Source organism: Culex quinquefasciatus, chromosome 3 (genome assembly GCF_015732765.1).
Source record: "Culex quinquefasciatus strain JHB chromosome 3, VPISU_Cqui_1.0_pri_paternal, whole genome shotgun sequence".
NCBI lineage: Eukaryota > Metazoa > Arthropoda > Insecta > Diptera > Culicidae > Culex > Culex quinquefasciatus.
In genome coordinates this window covers 23,437,216-23,459,353 of record NC_051863.1, presented here as the reverse complement: position 1 = coordinate 23,459,353, position 22,138 = coordinate 23,437,216, and the positions used below count along the sequence as shown (strand labels likewise).

The 22,138-nt window shown below is 39.3% G+C and overlaps 2 protein-coding genes across 2 annotated transcripts; both read right to left on the bottom strand.

Moving 5' to 3' along the window:
- Window positions 1-6,657, bottom strand: LOC6039326 (elongation factor-like GTPase 1). The gene is made up of 2 exons (XM_001848902.2): window positions 5,095-6,657; window positions 1-1,562 (listed from the first exon to the last, which is right to left on the bottom strand). The coding sequence occupies exons 1-2, from the start codon at window positions 6,532-6,534 to the stop codon at window positions 54-56; spliced, it is 2,949 nt and encodes a 982-aa protein (XP_001848954.2). The 5' UTR covers window positions 6,535-6,657; the 3' UTR covers window positions 1-53.
- A 6,839-nt stretch (window positions 6,658-13,496) lies between these two features.
- Window positions 13,497-21,009, bottom strand: LOC6039325. The gene is made up of 8 exons (XM_038260689.1): window positions 20,814-21,009; window positions 20,561-20,753; window positions 19,490-20,093; window positions 19,325-19,381; window positions 19,016-19,123; window positions 14,472-14,634; window positions 13,841-14,408; window positions 13,497-13,778 (listed from the first exon to the last, which is right to left on the bottom strand). Exons 1-8 carry the CDS (start codon window positions 20,983-20,985, stop codon window positions 13,580-13,582), a joined length of 2,064 nt encoding a protein of 687 aa, XP_038116617.1. The 5' UTR covers window positions 20,986-21,009; the 3' UTR covers window positions 13,497-13,579.
- Between the last annotated feature and the right edge of the window lie 1,129 nt (window positions 21,010-22,138).

The window sequence follows — 22,138 nt, the reverse complement described above, 5'->3', positions numbered from 1 at the left end:
TAACTTATAACATCCGATTTATTTGCTAAATTAACCCTCGTCAAGCAACCGCCCTACTTATTCCTCGACAGCGTCCGCTGCTTCTCCGCGTGCTCAACCGTCTTCCGCTCCACGGCCAATCCCTTCCGCTCCCGTATCGAGTCCATGTACACCTTGGCCACGTTCGTAAAGTCCGCCTTCTCGCCGTACTGCTCGTACTCTTCCTCCGTCGTCGGCACCCAGTGCGGATCAATGTCCACAATCTCCCAGTGACTAAACACCAGCTGGGGCATCGCCAGGCCCGACGTTTGCTTGCGGATCTCGGTGCTAAAGTTGAACGACTCGATGACCGGGATGACTGCGCTCACGTCGAACTGACCACTGCCCTCGATGAGATCCGCCGAGAGGATGCGACCGTGGCGGCGGCCGAGGACCGCGTACAGTTTGCCGAGGACGTCCGAGTTGACGGTGATGTTGCAGCTGTACATGGGGTGGACCAGGCGCTGGGGTTGGTTCTGGAAGGCGCGCTTGCAACCTTCCTTGACGGCGGACATGATCTGACCGGAGAGCGGGCCGTGGGATACGACGGTGGTTGTGGTTTGGTCTTCTTCTTGGATCGCTGGGAGGGCGGTCCATTCGAGCACGACGAAGCAAACTCCCTGCATCGGTTCGTCGCAGAGCGGACCGGCCAAACTGGCCAGCTGGAAGCCGTTCACGAAGGACGACTCGTAATTGCTGCGGAAGTCGTTGGAGGTTCGTTCCGATTTCTTCAGGTTCCAAATTGAGGAATGCTGAAAGTCGGAGTGGTTCAGCAGAATGTTCGTTCCGCACTTTTTCGGTCCAAAACTCCAAATCTTGTCAACCGTTGATTCGTTAAACTCCTCAAGCTCAGCTTCGCTGAACAACTTGCTCAGCTTGCCCTTCAACTCCTCCAGCGAATCCTGCAGAACCTGCGACACCTCACTGGAATCCTGCGCGGCAGCATGCGCCTTCAAGATCGGTTCACTACCCTCAAGCAGCTCAATCACCTCTTGTGGCAACGGAATCGCCACCAGCTTGACACTGCTCTGCCTGCTCGGCACGTGAATCGTAACGGTTTTCTCCCTCTCCCTCTCCTTCGCCAACTCTTCCTCCGGGTTCTCCTCGGACGTCCCGACAAACTTGACGATCGTCTCCTTGAACGGCACAATCGGCTTGGACACGTTCAGCTCCACCTTGGCGTACGATTCCACCAGGTCCTTAATACACCGCTCCAGATGAACCTCACCAAGCGTCAACAGCACGTGTTCGCCACTCTCCTGGATCCTAACCTGGACGCAAGCATCCGCCTGGTTCAGCAGTTTAAGGCCGCGCACCAGCCGAGGCATGTTCTGGATGTCCCGAGGTTCAACCGCGACGCGCAGGATCGGAGTCGCAATTTGGGGCAGGTCTACGAACGGTGGGCAGTACGGCGTGCTGGACAGGGTGGCCGTTTTGAGCACGTGGTTCTGGAGGCCGGCGATGCCGACGATGTTGCCTGCAGGGACGGATTCTACCGGTTCCAGCTGGCGGCCCATCAGTACGAAGAGGTGGTCGATTTGGACCTGTTGGGAGGAAATTAAAGATATTTTTTTTTAAATCTGACTCATTTCGGAAGACAGAACAATTTTCGAAAATGTTGAAAACCATTCAAAAAGATCTTGAAAAAAAAACCTCCACTTCATGGTAAACAAAAATGAAAATGTTCTCCTAAATACGAAATACAGTGGTTGTTCGGTAACTGGGCCGCAGCCCAGTTAAAAAGCAGGCAAACGTCAAAAAACCAAAACAAAACAAAATGACCGAGGGGTTAATGGATGCATAAGTCGTTTTCAAAAAATACAAAAACTTGTTCGATTTTTTTTAAGTTTCAAGTCACAATTATAGAAATATGAACAGTATTGTAAATTAATTTGAGTAACTTTAATTTTAATGTTTTATCAGGAAAATATAATGCATCGGTGGTCCCCTCGAAATGTTCCGTTCAGCCCAGTTAGCGAGCAACATTCGGTGAATGGGCTAATTTCTCAGCCCAGTTACCGAACAACTACTGTATTTAGGAAATTTTACATTTGCAATAACTAGAAATAAAAATTAAAAACGAGCATGAAAGATAATAATTCTTGAAAAGTTATCATAACATGCTTGTCTGCATGTATGGATAGGTATGGATCCATTGGACCGCGCATTAGGTTAACAATCCAGAGGTTGTCGGTTCGAATCTTATGACGGACGCATTAAGTTTTACTAAAGCCTCAACACAAGCCCAATATAAAAAAGAATAATCAATCAAAACCCGTAAATTGTAACATGTTTGGCATTGTTTTCAACAAGGTCCTGAGTGACAGGTTTAAACAAAGCTGAATTAATAAACTTTGGATACTAGCAATTTAAAATATTTAAAAAAAAAAAACAATAAAATTCTATAATTTAAAATTCCAGAGAATCAAATGATATTTTTTTGAAAATTTATTAAATTAAAGAGAAATTTTTATTCAGTCTAGTACAGTAGTTGTTTGGTAACTGGGCGTTGTATAACTGGGCGCTCGATAACTGCGCCGTAGCCCAGTTAAAAAGCAGACAAACGTCAAAAAACCAAAACAAACCAAAATGACCGAGGGGTTAATGGATGCCAAAATCATATTCAATAAATAAAAAAACTTTTTTCAAACTTTTGTTTGATTTCAAGTTACAATTTGAGAAATATGAAAAGTAAGCATTGTAAATAAATTTGAGTAACTTTTATTTTTATATTTCATCTGGAAAATATTGTGCATCGGTGGTCCCCTCGTAATTTTTTGTTCAGCCCAGTTAACGAGCAACATTCGGTTACTGGGCTAGGTTCAAACCTCAAGAATTTTAAGATCAGAAATTCAAACGCGTAAATATTTAAAACTTAAAAAAATGTGTAAATTTTTCATGTTCAAAACATTAAGACTTTTTTGATTTTAATATTTTTTAACAATAAACAAAAACTAATTTAAAAAAATAAATCAAGAAATTATTTGGAAATTGAGTGATGAAGCTTCATGATTATAAAAATAATACAACTATAGAAGACACGTCTTATTCTTTATTCTTAGAGCTTTTTCTAACTGACATTTTACGATTAATAATTGAAATTTATAAATTCAAAAATTTAAGAACAAAAAAAACAAAAAAAAAATAATTAACTAAAATTTAAAAAAAGCAAAAAAAATCTCAAAGTTAAACATTTTAAAATAACAAAAAAAAACTTTAAAAAATTAAGAATTAAAAAATTCTATTGGTTAACATTTCAGAAAAATCTAATGAAAGCAAGAATGAAAACTTATTAAATTATTTATATCGAATTTGAAAGTAACAAAATTAAAAATAATCAAAATAAAAAAAATAAAAGATAAGGATTTGCATAAAACATGAATGAAAAATATTGATAATCAAAATTAAACGCAAAAATTTAGAAAATCTTGGTTCTCTCAAAATTAGAGATTTGAGAATAAATATAGAAACATTGATAATAAGTATTAATACATTCAAATAAAAAAAACTATGTTGTTTTATCAAAAATATTAAAATGAGAAAAAAAAAAACAACTGAAAATAAGAAAAGTCAAAGTTAACCTCTAAAATGCTTCGTTTAGAAATTCAAACGTTTGAAAATAAAAAAAAAATATTTAAATGTTTAAAGCTCAAAAATTTTGGAATTTTACAATTTTAAAATTGCAAAAAAAGAAAAAAAAATCAAATTAAAAAAAAGAAAAAATATCAAAACAATATATGTTGTTTTTGCCTTCCTCACCTCACTGAGGCAAGGCTATAAAATCACTCAAAAATTGAACTTTTTAAATAAGCCTTCTAGATATACCTTTACGTATACATATCGGCTCAGAATCAAATTCTGAGCAAATGTCTGTGCGTGTGGATGGACGTAGAATTTTTTTTCTCACTCACTTTTCTCGGAACTGGCCCTACCGATTTTGTCCGGATCTATGTTTTTAGATTCGCCTTCAGGTCCTTTAAGTCTTTTTTTAATTTCATCCGGTTTGGTGCAGTACTTCAAAAGTTATGTTAGAAAAACTGTTTTGGTTGATACTAAAAAGGGTCATTATTTACATAATTTGAAAGCTCCGGCGGATAGCTGTCGGAACTTTCCGCTCAGTGCACGCCGTTCACGCACACAAATACTGCAGTGCTTTCAAATGAATAATAAAAATGTATCATAGATGGCAGCACTCAGATGTATAGTGTCTTTACTAAGTAAGCGTTAGCCAAAGCTTTCAGGAGGAAGGCAGCAACCACCTTCTGGTGGATTAAGTAACGTTTTTTTATTTATGATTGTTAAAATAATAACTATAGAAGACAAATCTTATTATTTTTTCCTGAAGCTTTTTATTTTGAAATTGACATTTTATGATAAATAAGCAAAATTTATAAATTTATGAATTTAAAAAGTAAAAACAAAACCAAAAAAAAACTTAAATTTTAAAACCTTAAAATAAAATCTAAAATTTTCTCCAAATTTTAAATTTTAAAATGCATTCGAATTCAAAATAAAATTTCAGAAATTCACTTAAAAATTAATAATAAAAAAGATTACTAAAACTAAAAAAAATAATGCTTAGAAATAGAAAAAAAATAAAAAATTTTAGAACATGTTTAAAATAATTTAAAAATATAAATATTTAAATAAAAAGCCATAGTCTCAACATTTGAATGCAAAAAGTGTTTTAAAGTACATTTTACACTAGCACAGTTGTATTGCAATCATTTGTTTTCAAAAAATGTTAGATTTGACGAAAACAAAAAAAAATTGAGAAAAAAAACTTTTTGCCATCATAAACATCAAAATTTTTCACGAATTCCAAAGATATTTAAATCAACCCAAACATGCTAAATATGAATCTAATCGCAGGGGAGTGCATTTTGAATTAATTTCGCTTAAATTTCCATTGAAATTTCGAAGTTTCTAAAAAAAAAAATTTTCCCCCGAATTATAAAAATAATCATAAAAAATATAATATTTTGAAAATCAAAAATTTAAAAAATGTTAATAATTACAAAAAAATGTAAGCGCCTAAAATATAAAAAAAAAATATTTTTCAATTTTAAATCTTACCTGCGCAATGTGCGGCGATTCCTCCAGCTTGAACCCCTCGTCCACCGCCAAACTCTTCGGATCGTGCTTGGGCCCAATCACGTACACCTTGTCCCCGCGCCGCAACGTCCCACTGTAGACGCGAGCAAACGCCAGGAACGCTTCCTCCGCGGCGTCCTCGTCATTTCCATCCGCCGAATCGAGCAGCGCCATCCGCGAGAAGCACTCGGCCACCGCACCCGGGAAGGCACTCCGATCGGCGGGGAACATCTTCGAGATGAACACGATGAGGTTGGGGGCGGTGGAGTCACACTGCAGGATGTCCTGCTTGAGGGCTTGGGACTGGGCGGGGAAGGTTCGGAAGTCTTCCATGCGGGAGCAGAGGAGCTTTTCCGCTTTTGATTCCAGGATTTGGCGGGGGTTTGGGACGATTTGGAGGATGAGTGCGAGCAGGGAGGATTCGATGGGGAGCCACTGGGAGAGCAGGTTCCGGATGGGGATTCGGATGTCCGCGTGCTTGAGGTCACGTGCCGTTTGTGGGATTCCGAGCTTTTCGGAAATTGATTTGAGCTTGTCGGGATCTCGATTGTCTACGAGGTCGTAAATATTCCACAGATTGTCCAGAACCAGCTGGACGAAGAGTGGCTTTCGACCCTTCTCGTAGGCGCCCTTTTCGATGGTCTTCTTTTTCGGACTGTAGAAGTAATCGCCCCACATGCCTTGCTCCAGCTGATCCAGCGGAACGCCCAGCTTGTCCTGGTACATTTTGGCAAAGGTCTTCAGCGTAAATCCCCAACCGTCCAGCGCGGATCCAAACACAACATTCCCATTGGCCGGAGTGTAATAAATCCTCGAATCATCCGTGTCTTCAAGCGCCGATATCTGATCTTTCGTACTAATGACTTCCTTGGCCAGCACATCCGACGCAAAAATATTCCCCACCACGGCATTGACCTGCTCCAGAACCTGCGTCAAATGCCGATAAGCCTCCGCCGCATCCATCCGCTTCTCCAGCACCAACCGGTCCAACTTGTTCAGCAACAGCACCGTCTCCAGCTTCTCCTGGTACGCCTGCCTCAAACATATCCTCGTCTGCGGACAAACGCCCTCAACAACATCAACCACAATAATCGCCCCGTCGCAAAGCCGAATCGCCGTCGAAACCTCACTCGAAAAGTCCACGTGCCCCGGCGAATCAATCAAATTCACCAAACACCCCCCATACTGCAACGCGATGCTGCTGCTCTTCATCGTAATCTGCCGCTCCTGCTCGTCCGGCCGGCTGTCCAGATAGCGCAGCTTGCCGGCCAACCGTTGCGAAATGATCCCATTGCTCGCAATCAACGAATCCGCCAGCGTCGTCTTGCCGTGGTCCACGTGCGCCAGGATGCAAAAGTTCCGGATGTGGTCCGGTTGCCGTTGCAGCTCCACCAGCTGGGACAGTTCGACGCGGCGGGACATGGTCACTTTTTCACCTCACGCGTTAATCTCCGGTGCCACCGATCCGATGCACCAAAATACGCGAATCAACACGTGCGACTGTTTTTGTTTACGTCGGGAGGTGGCTGGTGGCGTGCTCCTCCTTTTGGCTCGGTTTTTGGGGGTGGTGGGAACGGATTGAAAACGAAACATCATGAAAAGGCCTTTTTGTCATGCTCTGTCAAGGGGTCCGTCATTCTAGATGGTTTTGCTTTCTCATTATTATTTTTTTTTTTTTATGAAATATTTCTTGGTACCTGTTCCCCAATCTCTGGACTAAATATCTTTTTTTGTTTGAATTTTGTCAATCTCTCAAATTAAGATTTTACTTTAAAAAATATATTTTTTCGGAATATTTTTTTTAATTTTCTGAAGTTTTGAATTTTACCTTGAATTTTACTATTTTTACGTGTCAAACTAAAAAGTTCGTTTGACAACAGTTGGTGTCAAACCATCGGGGTTTAAATGTATTCAAAAGATTAAAAAGTTTAAAAAATTTCAAAAATTTCATTGGATTCAAGAATGTTCCGATTTTTATTTTTTAATAAAAATTATAGAAATTTAAGAAATTTATGCATTTTTAGCAATTTAATTTGAGTAATTCAACTCATTTTCGATTTCGAGATCGGCAGAATTCTGCCAAAAAACTTTTTTTTCGACAAAATTCTAATAATAGGGTCCTAGGTCCCATTACTGGCGGTTTCTGGTTCTGCTTCGATTTCTGATCACTATAGTAAATATTTTTCATTTCACAGCAATAAAATAAATTGACAAGATTAAATTTTCAAAAGGTCCTATCTGTATAGGAAACCCATGATTCATAGGACCTTTTGAAAATTTAAATCTAGAAGACAGCATTTCACGATCGATCAACTACGGTCCGTCAAGTAGGATGCTTTCTGTCAAGCAGGGCAGCGAAGTTGTTTTTTTTTAATTGAATCAAAAATCCATTTTACAAAGTGTCGTTGTATTGTCCGTTTCACTCGAAGGTACACGCCGCGCGACATTTCAGAATGTGCCGTAGACTTTGTTGCCAGCAATTTTCAGCACTTTGGATGCAAGAAATTAAAAATAAAACAAGAAACTTATGCTAAAAAGAAGAGTTAAAAAAATTCAGTTAAGCATATTTTTACAAACATCAAAATAAATCGACGCCAACATTTCAAAAAGCATCTTGTACAAACCTGGGTGCAGAATAGTGGTCTGCAAAGCGGCTTCAATTTAGAACTGTCAAAGCGGAACCAATTTACTGTTTGAAAAATGATGCCAAGAAGTGGCAAGTATTGCAATCGATCTATAGTTTATTTTATCAAAAAAGTCGAGGGCATCAAAGATCCATAATCTCGTAACTTCCATCCGGTTGCTCTTCTGATTCACAAAATTCCCCCACTTCTGACGCAATTTTTCATCACGTTGAAATCAAAAAAGGACTATTTTGGCCACCCATTGTTTAGTCTACGAACAAAAAAAAATCACGAAGAACTAAATTTTTCAGCGTAAACTTCAATATCATCAGATCCAAAATGTTTCAAAACGAGTCACTTCAGCAGCAAAAAATATGTCACGCTTGAGCTTGAACAAAGCCTTCTACTTTGTTTATGTTTACAGCTGTAGTGCAGTTGTATTAGTGAGGAGCAGTGGGGATCATTCGGAAATCACGTTACGCATTCTGTCTTTTCAGCACCCAGGTACAAACCATGCGTTTTGAGAAAACCGCATTTCTAGCAAAACATTGTAAAAGAGCCGAAGTCGAAGTGTAAACAAAAAGTCTATCCTGCTCGTTCCTAAGGTAAATATCAACTGACGTGAGCAGGATGGACTCTTTGTTTACACTTGGGCATCGGCCCTTTTACATTGTTTTGCTTGATTTGAATGTTGAGCATCCATTTTCAATTCCCATTTTAATATTAAAGCAAAATAAGATGTTCTACTAATAACAAACGATGAAAAACGTTTCTTTTATTGATACTTAATCATCCAAATTCAATAAAACATCATTTCCGTAATTTTATTTGAAAAAACAAACATAACTCCTTTTGAAATCACCAACGTCTATATCACCCTGCTGTCATTGAGGGGGGCGCTTTGTTATGATTCGTTTTTCTTCGCCGAATGTACATGGCGCTTTGTTCATGTTGCTTTTTTTTCGTCACGAGGTTCATGTAGTCTTTTGTTTGACAGGTTGACAGGGCTATATAAACAGGGACTGCTGATGGCAGAGATTTTGTTTATGTTACTTTATTTAAAATCATGATTAAACAGACTTAACTGAAGTAACTTTTGCTCATTTTTGGTGGTGAGATAGCTTTTTAGGAGTACTTTCAGAATATGCAATAACCCAGAAAGTGTCAAAATGTACATGATGTTTTTTGAAATGTTACCGTCGAAATATCTGGAAAAAATATCAAGAAAACCTAAAAAATCACAAAATATCTTAAATTTTACCATGCAATTGAATTAGTAAGCTTGTTGTCTCGAACCCCGATGGTTTGACACCAACTGTTGTCAAACGAACGGGGTCACTTTTTAGTTTGACACCCCTTTTACATGGAGTTCACCCAAACTACCAAACGCTTGTTTTGATAATGTGCGTGAGCACCGTGTAAAATGTGACAGTTCGTTCCTTTTTAGTTTGACTTTGACCAACCAACGGGGTACAAACTAAAAAAGTGTCAAACCAAAAAGTGACCAACGACCAGGGGTTGAGTGTATGCACTTCGGAAGGAACCGGTCAAGAAAAAAATCAAATGGGCAGCAGCGGCGGCGAGAGCACGCCAGAGAGGGTGAAGAAATGCCCCAAGAAATCGCTCCCTCTCCTTTGTTCTGCTGTTTGTAAAGCTGTTTCTTGACCTCTCTCCTTCCGAACTCCGTACTAGCCTTAAGAAAACAGATTATATAATTTCAAACTAATCAGAAAATTTAAGTTTTTTCAGAAGTGTATGATATTAATTACATTCAAGAAAATCAAGAAAATGTAGAATGTAAAGAAATAAAAGATAGCTATAAGAGAACTAACCAATTCAAGAATTAATGCTTAAAAAATAACAAATTCAGGTAATATAAAAACAGGAATATTTCTGACACGAATCCCAAAAAAATGGTAAAGTGTCAATAATAAATAATACACTCAACCCTCGGTGGTTGGTCACTTATTCGTTTGACACTTTTTTAGTTTGTACCCCGTTGGTTGGTCAAAGTCAAACCAAAAAGTGACGAACTGTCATTTTTTACACGGCGCTCACGCACAATATCAAAACAAACGTTCCCACTTTAACTCAGTGCGGACGTTACGCATCGGCGGCCGTTACTGATCGTGTGGTCCGCCCTAGAACCGCCCTGGCGGACCGAGGGCGGGCCGCCTGGGCGGTTGAGATTTGACATTTGAAATTTTTCAATTTCGTCCGCCCTCCATCCGCCTTGGCGTGCCATGAGCGCATCGCCTGGGCGGTTCAAACTGATCGCTGAAATGTTTCAATATCGTTCGCCTTTCAATCGCCGCGGCGAGCCAAAGGCTGATTGCCGTGGCGGTTTGCATCTGAAGGAATTTATTTCGAATTTGACATTTCAGTCAGTGTTCAACGAGCTTCGGTGGGTGTTGTTATTTAATCGGCGGCTACTGATTTTCGTTGTTAAGTTTGTGTTGGGAGAAGTGTTGTGTTGTTTAGATTGTTTACTTATGTAAACAAACAGTTGAAAGTGCGTTTGAAATAGTGATTGAAGGTTGTTTTGCAAGAATAATCGTTATTGTTGGTGTAATTTATGTGACACCCTTATAAATATTGTTGGCAGATGTGCAATCATTTGGAATACTTAGAATTTGATATGTTTCATTGTTGTTATGATTTGATTTATTCTTTTTGTATGTTTGTATGGAAATTTGGCGTACATTTTGGTAAAAGTATATCTTTCCCAGGAAACCTCTTGAAGAGTATCGAGGTGGCATTTACAAAGCGGATTTTGTGCCAATGTTTACTCAATTAATGTTAATGTTTTTGTGTGAATGTTAACACTCCAAAGGTTGCGGGTTCAGTGCCAGCAGTGGAGGCAATTAGTGGTGCAGAAGCGATTTTTGTCTTTGTTTTGTTTGACGTTTTTAGGTGTGCATGATGCAGGACGTGGGTAGGAAGTAATTTCAATTATTTTCAATTATCAGTTCAGCGGCAACAATATCATTTAAAATGTGTTTAATTTTTACAGCTTCCTGGATCATTTATAAATGAACTGCTTATATGTATTTATCTATTCTTCATTTGATTTATTTGAATGTTTATATCATTCCTATTCCTTGTCCTTTTTTCTACCATTCCTCCATACCATATATGATTAAATTTCATGAACTAACGACGATTACTGAAATAGCAATGGAACCATCTGAAATTTTTTTCTTTAAAATATAATTATCTTGTTCCAGCTTCCGGGAATCTTCTTCAATTATAATGCCTACATTTATCTATTCACTAGATGATTTATTTAAATGTTTATATCCTTCCTTATCCTATTCCTTTTCTTTCAGCAATGGAACCATCTGAAGCATTTGTCTGTTTAATTATAGTTGTTTTTTTGCAGCTTCCTGGAATCATCTTTAAAATTACTGCTTATTTGTATTTATCTTTTCACTGTAAGATTTATTTTTATATTCATATCTACCATTCCCCCATACAATATATGATCAAATTGAATGACAAGAAAGGGCATGGGGTGTAATCTACTAGGATACTTTCTTCGGATTAGCTGCGCTTGTGTTTGATTAGATTAGAGTATGAATTGTTAACATTCAATACGTTGACTGTTTATATGTAAGTACCAATAATACATGAACATTTTAAATAATTTAGTTTTTAAGAATTAGTTAAAGAATTATTTTTATTTGCAGGAAATGGAAAATCTTCGCAACAAGTTTGCTTATCAATATATTATTTTGTTTCTTTATTTTTTTCATCATTTCACCTCAGTGAACTAACAACGCACGTAAGATGTATTGAGAACAACATTATGTTGAAAATTATGTTTTTTTTTCATATTTTTTGTTTTATTTCTAAATTTCAGCACACAAGAATCTACAAAGATCTGCATTTCTATATAAGGCACTATGTGTTTTTTTCAGTTTTAGATGAACTTAAAAAAACACTATCAGAATCCTGAAGGAACCTGAACGGGTATTCTGCTTGGGCTGATGAAATATGTATGAATGGCGAATCGAGGGCGGGCCAAGGCGGTTGGGGCATTTTGGGCGGATGAACTTTATATAGGGGGCGGATCGGGGGCGAGCCGCTGACGGACCAACCTATAGGGGCGGCTGAACCGTATATGAGAGGCGCATCAAGGGCGAGCCAAGGCGGTTGGGGCTTTTTGGGCGGATGAATTTTATATGGGGGGCGTATCAAGGGCGACTCGCTGGCGAACCAACCTACAGGGGCGGCTGAACCGTATATGAAAGGCGCATCAAGGGCGAGTCAAGGCGGTTGGGGCTTTTGGGCGGATGAATTTTATATGGGGGCGTATCAGGGCGACCCGCTGGCGAACCAACCTACAGGGGCGGCTGAACCGTATATGAGAGCGCATCAAGGGCGAGCCAAAGCGGTTGGGGCTTTTGGGCGGATGAACTTTATAGGGGGCGGATCAGGGGCGACCCGCTGGCGGACCAACCTACAGGGGCGGCTGAACCGTATATGAGAGGCGCATCAAGGGCGAGCCAAGGCGGTTGGGGCTTTTTGGGCGGATGAATTTTATATGGGGGGCGTATCAAGGGCGACTCGCTTGCGAACCAACCTACAGGGGCGGCTGAACCGTATATGAAAGGCGCATCAAGGGCGAGTCAAGGCGGTTGGGGCTTTTTGGGCGGATGAATTTTATATGGGGGGCGTATCAAGGGCGACCCGCTGGCGAACCAACCTACAGGGGCGGCTGAACCGTATATGAGAGGCGCATCAAGGGCGAGCCAAGCGGTTGGGGCTTTTGGGCGGATGAATTTTATATGGGAGGCGTATCGAGGGCGACCCGCTGGCGGACCAACCTACAAGGGCGGCTGAACCGTATATGAAAGGCGCATCAAGGGCGAGCCAAGGCGGTTGGGGCTTTTGGGCGGATGAACTTTATATAGGGGGTGGATCGGGGCGAGCCACTGGCGGACCATCTTACAGGGGCGGACGAACCGTATATGAAAGGCGGGTCGAGGGCGAGCCACGGCGGTTGGGGCTTTTTAGGCGGATGAACTTTCTATGGAAGGCGTATCGAGGGCGACCCGCTGGCGGACCATCCTATAGGGGCGGTTGAACCATACAAAACGGCGTATGTAGGGCGGATGAACGGCGGGTGAAACATTTCAAGGCAAACCTGGGCGACCCCGGGGCGAGTCGCTGGCGGACCAACGTCACGATAAAAAAACTGATCGTGCGCCAAATTGTTGCAAATTTTATCCGCCTGCGGGTCGCCCGTGGTCCGCCAAATCAAACGCTGGCGGATCGCCAGAGCGGTTTGGCGGTCCGCCAGCGAACCGCCGGCGGGCTGCCCAGTCAATGTGGGTTTGGCAGTGTATGATGTGAGCTCCGTGTAAAAGGGGTGTCAAACTAAAAAGTGACCCCGTTCGTTTGACAACAGTTGGTGTCAAACCATCGGGGCTTGAGTGTAATAATAAAAACATTTCATTAAATTCTAAGAAATTAATAAATTTGAAAAGGAACTGCGAAAAAAAAATTCAGAAAAGATGATAATAAATTACAGACGAGATGACAATTAGAAAACCATTTGTTTTCTCTTAATTTATCTTGCATGCAAAACACAGCTTTTTTTCTTTGCAAAGTAGGATTTTTAGATGATTTTTGAGCGAGAATTTGAAAGTATGAATTTGGCTTATTTATTTTTTCTTAAAATTTATAAATTTTAAAACATTTATGTGAGAATTGTTGATCTAAGAGAAACATTACTAGCAATAATAAATTATTAAATCAAATATTGATACAAAGAACTTTATTAAATATCCCAGTAAATTATACCAAAAATGTGCAATTTTAAAAAATAATTGAGTTTTTCAATCCTTCAGCACCATTTTGTACATTTCTTTGCCCTTAACGCCCAGTCCGGTCACTTTGAACAGCGCTCCGGCCGGTGCGTCCTGGTTGTTGGTGTGCGCCGTGGTCACGTAAAGTTCGTCCAGTTGCGGCCCGCCAAACGAGGCCGATGTCACCTGTTTCGCCGGAATCGGGATTTCCTGGACGAGCTGCTTCGTTCTGAAAAGAGTTGATTTTTGCTCGATCGTGATTTTAAGGATATTTTTGATTGAGCAACTCACTTTGGATTGATCTTCAACAGTTTCGAGCCTCCCCACGTGGCCACGTACAGATTCCCCTCGGCGTCGCTCGTCATTCCGTCGCACACGAATCCCGGGTTCTTGCCGTCAACCCGGATGTCATACAGTACGGTTTCATTCTGCAGATTACCGCCCTCGTCCACATCGAACTGCTTCACGTCCAGAGCGGCCGAATCGATGTAGTAAAACTTGCCCGTCTGCTCGTCCCACGTGAGACCGTTCGAAACGCTAATGTCGCGCTTCTGCTCGTAAAATTCTCCCCCAACTTTGCCCTCGAAGCGGTAGAACTTGCCCTCCTTCTGGTCAAAGATATCTCCGAGCGTCTCCAAACGCATCGTTCCGGCGTACAGACGGCCCTGCGGGTCGACCTTGCCATCGTTGAAGCGCACGTGCTTCTGCGACTCGCCCAGATCACCGGCGGTTTTCACAAAGCTGGCCTTCTCCGTACGGCCGTCCCAGCTGACCAGCGACAGGGTGTTTCGCGTTCCCAGCACAAACTGGTCCGACTTGTTGCGGACTTGAATGATCATGGAGATGTCCGAGAGGCCGTCTGGAAGGTCGTAATTTTAAAAGTTCACGAAAAAATCTTTCAAATTTAAGCTTATTTTAGTACCGATTGTAGCACGATAGGTTTTGTTCTCCGCACGATCGTACCGCAGGATAGCGGAACCCATGATGTCAACGTAGTACAGGCTCTGGGTGTCCGCGTCCCACGTGGGACCCTCGCCGAGCACGGCCAGAGGGCCAGGAAGCTGTTCGACTTTAAGATCAGCCATCTAGGGGGAAAAATGAGCCTCATTTATTGATTCAGTCAGTTGACTTGACCTATAGGTCTGTAAGTCAACATAGCTACTTTTTAAGATTTAAACTTAACTAAAAACTGAACACTTAAACCTGAAACTGAATTTTTGTGTTTTTTGTATTTTTGTACTTTTGTATTTTTGTATTTTTGTATTTTTGTATTTTTGTATTTTTGTATTTTTGTATTTTTGTATTTTTGTATTTTTGTATTTTTGTATTTTTGTATTTTTGTATTTTTGTATTTTTGTATTTTTGTATTTTTGTTTTTTTATATTTTTGTATTTTGTATTTTGTATTTTGTATTTTTGTATTTTGTATTTTTGTATTTTTGTATTTTTGTATTTTTGTATTTTTGTATTTTTGTATTTTTGAATTTTGTATTTTGTATTTTTATATTTTGTATTTTTGTATTTTGTATTTTGTATTTTGTATTTTGTATTTTTGTATTTTGTATTTTGTATTTTGTATTTTGTATTTTGTATTTTTGTATTTTTGTATTTTTGTATTTTTGTATTTTTGTATTTTTGTATTTTGTATTTTGTATTTTTGTATTTTTGTATTTTTATATTTTGTATTTTGTACTTTTGTATTTTTGTATTTTGTATTTTGTATTTTTATTTTGTATTTTTGTATTTTTGTATTTTGTATTTTATATTTTGTATTTTTGTATTTTTGTATTTTTGTATTTTGTATTTTGTACTTTGTATTTTTGTATTTTTATTTTTTGTATTTTGTATTTTGTATTTTTGTATTTTGTATTTTTGTATTTTGTATTTTTGTATTTTGTATTTTTGTATTTTTGTATTTTTGTATTTTGTATTTTTGTATTTTTGTATTTTGTATTTTTGTATTTTGTATTTTTTGTATTTTTTTATTTTTTTGTATTTTTGTATTTTTGTATTTTTGTATTTTTGTATTTTTGTATTTTTGTATTTTTGTATTTTTGTATTTTTGTATTTTTTGTATTTTTGTATTTTTATATTTTTGTATTTTTGTACTTTTTGTACTTTTTGTATTTTTGTATTTTTGTATTTTTGTAATTTTGTATTTTTGTTTTTTGTATTTTTGTATTTTTGTATTTTTGTATTTTGTATTTTGTATTTTGTAGTTTGTATTTTTGTATTTGTATTTTTGTATTTTGTATTTTTGTATTTTTGTATTTTGTATTTTTGTATCTTTGTATTTTTGTATTTTGTATTTTTCATTTTTATTTTGTATTTTGTATTTTTGTATTTTGTATTTTTGTACTTTTGTATTTTGTATTTTTGTATTTTTGTATTTTGTACTTTGGATTTTGGATTTTGTATTTTGTACTTTTGTATTTTGTATTTTTGTATTTTGTATTTTGTATTTTTGTATTTTGAATTTTTGTATTTTTGTATTTTTGTATTTTGAATTTTTGTATTTGTATTTTGGTATTTTGGTATTTTTGTATTTTGTTTTGTTTTGTATTTTGTATTTTTGTATTTTTGTATTTTTGTATTTTGTATTTTGTATTTTGTATTTTTGTATTTTTTATTTTTGTATTTTGTATTTTGTATTTTTGTATTTTTGTATTTTTGTATTTTTGTATTTTGTATTTTGTATTTTTGTATTTTGTATTTTTGTATTTTTGTATTTTTGTATTTTGTATTTTTGTATTTTGTATTTTTGAATTTTGTATTTTGTATTTTTGTATTTTTGTATTTTTGTATTTTATATTTTTGTATTTTGTACTTTTTGTACTTTTGTATTTTGTATTTTGTATTTTGTATTTTGTATTTTTGTATTTTTGTATTTTGTTATTTTGTATTTTTGTATTTTTGTATTTTTGTATTTTGTATTTCTGTATTTTTGTATTTTTGTATCTTTGTATTTTTTTTTGTATTTTTGTATTTTTGTATTTTTTCATTTTTTTATTTTTGTATTTTTGTATTTTTGTATTTTTGTACTTTTGTATTTTTGAATTTTTGTATTTTTGTATTTTGGTATTTTGGTATTTTTTTATTTTTGTATTTTTTTATTTTTGTATTTTTGTAGTTTTGTATTTTTGAATATTTGTGTTTTTGTATTTTTGAATTTTTTATTTTTGTATTTTTGTTTTTAGTATTTTAGTATTTTAGTATTTTTGTATTTGCCAAATCATCGGGACTGGCAACACCAGCCAGCAACAGTCAAGTGTTCGGAGCTCTTCAGACTTTTCGATTTTTTCGCCGTAATTTACCGTGATTACCCGCGAGTTTGCTCCTCCAGCATGCCAAGGGCCAGCCGTGGCCGAGGCAGTTCGAGTGCGGCCTCGAAAAACCCGCGAAGTTCATCTACCGGCAGAGTGCAGAAGGTAAACACAACAATGCCGCATCGACCGCCATCGCGCACGGGAGCGTGCCCGGTGACGTCACCGATCCTTCATTTTTACACGTGTCATACCGTCCACGTGAGTCCCCGGTACGGACGAGACAATCGACCCGGGCATCCGGAAGCACTTCCGGCCAGCAGCAGCAGCAGCAGCAGTCCACCAGCACTACGACGACAACCACTTCCAACGTTCCCACCAGCAACGAATTTGAGATGCTGGTGGAGAAGAAAACAACACCGCCAGTGACTGCAGCAGTGCTAGCGACGACGATGACGATGATGAACTTGCGCGCAAGCAAGAAAGCAGAAAATGGTAACTCTCCGAAGGAACGACGACCACCTCAATTTTTGTTTTGGATACGTTGGCTGACGATGTTGACGAGTTGCTTGAGGGACTCCAATATTGTCTCAAAATTAGCAAAACTTCTGTGCAAGTCATTACACACAAGAAGCTGCATTTCGACTTGGTGGTGAAGAAGTTGAAGTTGCGAAACTTCAAATTCTTCACATTTGATCCTGCAGAGAAGGTCCCAGTGAAGATCGTCCTTCAGGGATATCCGGACCGCCCGATCTCCGACCTGGAAGAACACCTGACGGGCGTCAAGGTTAAGCCTCGAGAGATAAAGGTGCTCTCAAAATCGTCTACGGTGACAGGTACGTACACCTTGTACCTCCTGTACGATCGCGGGTCCGTCAAAATCCAGGACCTACGGCGGATCAAAGCACTGGACGGCTTCTTTGTGACGTGGCGATTCTACACGAAGAATCCGGCCGACGCAGCCCAATGCCACCGCTGTCAGAAATTCGGACACGGCTCAAGAAACTGCAATCTCCACCCCGGTGTGTAAAGTGCGGTGAGACCCACTTCACCGAAAGGTGCAGTCTTCCGCGGAAAGACCAACTGGGAAAACGCCCAGCAGCACAAAGCACGTGTCAAGTGCGCCAATTGTGGTGGAAACCACACGGCGAATTTCCGTGGCTGTGCCGCGCGGAAAAAGTTCATCGAGGAGCAGGACAAGAAGAAGCGCCAGCGTCCCGCCAACCTCCGAAGACTTCGAGCTCGACCGCTGCAGCAGCTGGCGGCGGAGCGGCTCCATCGACCAACTTAGCGTTCCCTCCCGGTTGGGGAGGTTCGTACGCTAGAGTAGCCGCTACTGGGGCGGTTCTCCCCGGGACAAGCTGATGTTACCGGTGATGATCTCTTCACGCTTCCTGAGTTTTTCGCCCTTGCTGGAGAGATGCTCACGCGCTTTCGTGCCTGTCGAAACAAGGCAGAACAATTCCAAGCTCTCAGTGAGCTGATGATGAAGTACATCTACAACGGATAAGCTGCCTTGTGCAGCGAAGTTTTTCGACGTCAATAGACAAAACATACTGTGATTTAGTTTTAAGCTTTTCTATTTCTATCCTTTTCCTTAGCAAATCTAGAAGGTTTTTTTTTTAAATTTTTCCTTCTCTTGCCAAATCCATTGTTAGAATATCCAATTACATCAAAATGAATTATAGTGTAAACCATAGTTGAAAGGAACTCCAAAACTCTATTAGGTTATAAGAAATACGGAATTGCAAATTGATTATTTACTGACAAAATAAATTGAATTGAATTGAATGTATTTGCCAATATTTATTTTTAAGTACAGTGATTTTTGAAACAATTTACAGGTCAAATCCAATATTTTTATTCTTATCAAATAATCCTAGCACAAACAATTGTATCAGTTCATCAAAATGATTGGAGCGAGCAGTCTCATATATAACCGTCTGTCGCGTACATCAACAACGTCTGAATGTTATTTAGATTGTACCTATTATTCAATTTCTTTTCCTCTTCGGCATGCACTCATACACTAGTCTCTTTTCTCATTAATGTTCCAGCTGACCTCTAAAACGATGCACTTTTTTACCTGTTTTTAAGCAATTATCTCAGTTCAAAGTGAACTTTTGCTCGAAGGGCTTATCTCTAAAAGATTGAAACAACAGTGCAATAACAACACAAAGCAAAACGAGACAAGCTCAACCTACACTTAAATTCACCGCCACGGCCAGCAGACACGATACGACTAATATCAGCATCGTCGTTTTTTTCGTGACTTCCACTGTTTCAGCTCCAAAGAGAAGAACGCGCGACTCTCACCGAATACGACGATGATTAATAGCACCAACACTGGCAAAACGTTGCACCGTTTTGAACAGCACAAATTTAAAACACAGCTGTTAGTCGATGCGACTTGGTGGCCGGCTAGAGCTAGACTGATCAGCATGCGTCCGATCGATCGATCGTCTAGTTAATTGATTCAGCCTTAACAGCTCTGGTAAAGATCAGCTTGTGACCTTGGCCGTGTTGTGGTGGTGGCTTGCATACAGGTTCAGCGAGTTCATGCGCGGTGTCTGCAGATCGTGTGGTTTAGTTAGTAGAACGGAAGAGAATGGACTGATTAAGCTAGAAAGAAGTACTGTCAAGTGGAATTGAGCTGTAACTCTTTATTTGGATCAATCTTTCAGTACAAATTTGGGTGATCCTCTACCTTTAACACCCAAACCAGTCACTCTGAATAGCGCACCCGATCCCGGAGGCTGCTTATGATCAAGTCCCTCGATCTTGGAACTGCTGTACATGTTCGTCGCAGCAGTCGTTACAAACAGTTCGTCTAGCTGAGGTCCTCCAAACGCTACCGAAGTGATTTGCGGCACCGGAAGCCAAATTTCCTTCACAATTCTCGCAGCTCGCACGTCGATCTTCAAAACGCGCGATCCACACCAGCAAGCCACGTACAGATTCCCATCCAAATCGCTGGTCATCCCGTCCCCAACGTATCCAGGATTGCGTCCACCTTGAACGCTAAAATCGATCAACACCCGCTCATCAGCCAAATTTCCCTCCCCGTCCACGTTGAACTCCTTCACGTCCAGGGCGCTGGAATCAACATAGTAAAACTTCCCCCCGGACGCATCCCACGTGATTCCGTTGGAAATGGCGATGCCATGCTTCTGCTCGTAAAACGATCCACCGATCCGGCCCTCAAACCGGTACAGCGTACCCTTGGCTTGCCGGAACACGTCGCCAAGTTCTTCGCGCAGCATTGTTCCCGTGTACAGGCGAGAGCGAGTTGTGGCGCTATAACCATGGCAAATAGTGTCCAGGGCATTTGTGGAAATACTATGTCCCATCCACGAGGGTCCCGGAGCACCAAAACTTCTTAGCATGGTGCTCCCAACGATAAATTGCCAAAACAAACAGGAACGTGAGCGGGGGATCCCCACGTTTCTTCCTCCCCTGTAGATTCAGAAATGTATTGCTGTTTGAACACTCGTGCTCAAACTCAATCCAATTCAACGAATCATCTTTGCGGTAAACTTTACGCAGTTGGCCTGGCCGCTTTAACGTTTGTGTTGTTTCAATGCATTCTAATGCAATGACGCACTGCAAATGTTGATAATGACAAGAAGATGCTAGGCGTCAATCAACCTAAGGCATTCTCCAGGATGCCCTCGAAAGACTGGCTGCGCTAGGGTTAGATTAGATTAGATTAGATTAGATTAGATTAGATTGTTCCCGTGTACAGGCGACCCCGCTGGTCAACTTTGCCGTCGTTAAACCGCACGGAACGTTGACCCAGGGCGGCGACTTTCTGCACGAACGTGCCCTTTGCCGAACGACCATCCCAGCTGATCAACGAAAGGGAATCTCCAGTTCCCAGAACGAATTGATCGGGACGTCCTTCAACCAGGAAGACGAAGGAAATTGGTGGTGGAAGATGGTCTGTTAAAGGAATCAAAACAAATCCTTAGGTTCTTCAATCAAATCCCTCAAACGCCGTACCAATGGTAGCGCTGAACGTTTTCCCCTGCTGATAATCATACCGGTGAATCGATCCTTCGTGGATGTCCACGTAGTACAGACTTTGCGTCCCTTCGTCCCAGATTGGACCTTCGCCCAGCTGACTGATAGGGCTGCTGGCCAGTGCTTCTACCGTGTAGTCAACGCTTTGCATGATGGCGATCGCAACTGGGCTTGAATGTGTACTGATCGCTTAATTTATAGCAACAGCTCTCGTTATCTGAGTCGGTTGTTTAAGGTTTTCTGAATTCAAAGAAGCCAATGTTATCACCTTATTGCAAATTTTATAAATACTTGACTAAAACACGGTAGTGACACATGATTATTTTGTATAATTTTTTTAAATATGAAACATATTTTTACAATACCGGTTATATGGCATTAGCCGATATCTCAAACCTCACTCAAAGTTGAATTGGATGATGGCGTTCGCTCGGTTTCAAACCAAATTTCTTGCAGTTTTCAGCATATCTTTAACACTTAAACTCCCAAGTTTGAGATTTTTTATGGGAATTCCCCCTTTTTCTTAAGCTTGGGAGTTTAGGTGTTAAAACGTTACTTAATCCGTCTTCAATTTTCCAAATTTGAATACAGTCTGGACCAAGGTCTGGACTCGATTATCCGAATGACTCGGAAAAATTGAAGTCGGATAATCGATAAAAAAAATCGTTGTCTTATTTTTTATGCTCGAGCGTAAGTATGATTCATAAACTACTCTTAAATGGCTTAGAATTTTTAAATCCAAGATGGCGGCCAAAATGACGGTGAAAACGTATAAAAAAATGCATTTATTTTATAAAGGCCTGAAATATGACTAAAATGCGGTTGCAATACTCAAATTTGATGTTTAAAATATGAAAATAAAAATACACGAAAATTTGTTCGGTCATGATTCGATTATCGGAAGTCCGATACAAACCTTCGGAAAGTTGAACTTTGGATACTCGAGACTTATTCAAATAATCAAGTTTGGCTGTATTTGAAAAATATATTTTTCATATTTAATGTTTATCTACAAATTCGTAGATTTTAATTTTAATATTTTTTTATTTTTGGTTTTTTTGTTTAAATATTTGTATTTTTCAATGGAACCATCCTTCGTGGACAATTTGGTCCTAAAATGATGCTTAAGGGGTTACATACATGTAGAAAATCACAAAATTTCATATTACAGAAAATTTATTAAATCCACTTAAAAGATGATTTTCAATCACTCCTGAAAGTTTCATGAAGATATTTCATGATTTAAATGAGTTAGAGACGATATAAGCTCAGAATTTTGCCATGCGCAAAGCCAACTGTCTAAC

Excerpts from the sequence above, each read along its gene's own strand:
- LOC6039326 (XM_001848902.2), bottom strand. The coding sequence starts at position 6,534 with ATGTCCCGCCGCGTCGAACTGTCCCAGCTGGTGGAGCTGCAACGGCAA. Across the intron at positions 1,563-5,094 it reads AATCGCCGCACATTGCGCAG|GTCCAAATCGACCACCTCTT; the intron begins GTAAGATTTAAA and ends TCCTCCCAACAG.
- LOC6039325 (XM_038260689.1), bottom strand. The coding sequence starts at position 20,985 with ATGCAAAGCGTTGACTACACGGTAGAAGCACTGGCCAGCAGCCCTATC. Across the intron at positions 20,094-20,560 it reads GGCAAAGTTGACCAGCGGGG|TCGCCTGTACACGGGAACAA; the intron begins TCGCCTGTACAC and ends CACAACTCGCTC. Across the intron at positions 13,779-13,840 it reads CTGTTGAAGATCAATCCAAA|AACGAAGCAGCTCGTCCAGG; the intron begins GTGAGTTGCTCA and ends AACTCTTTTCAG.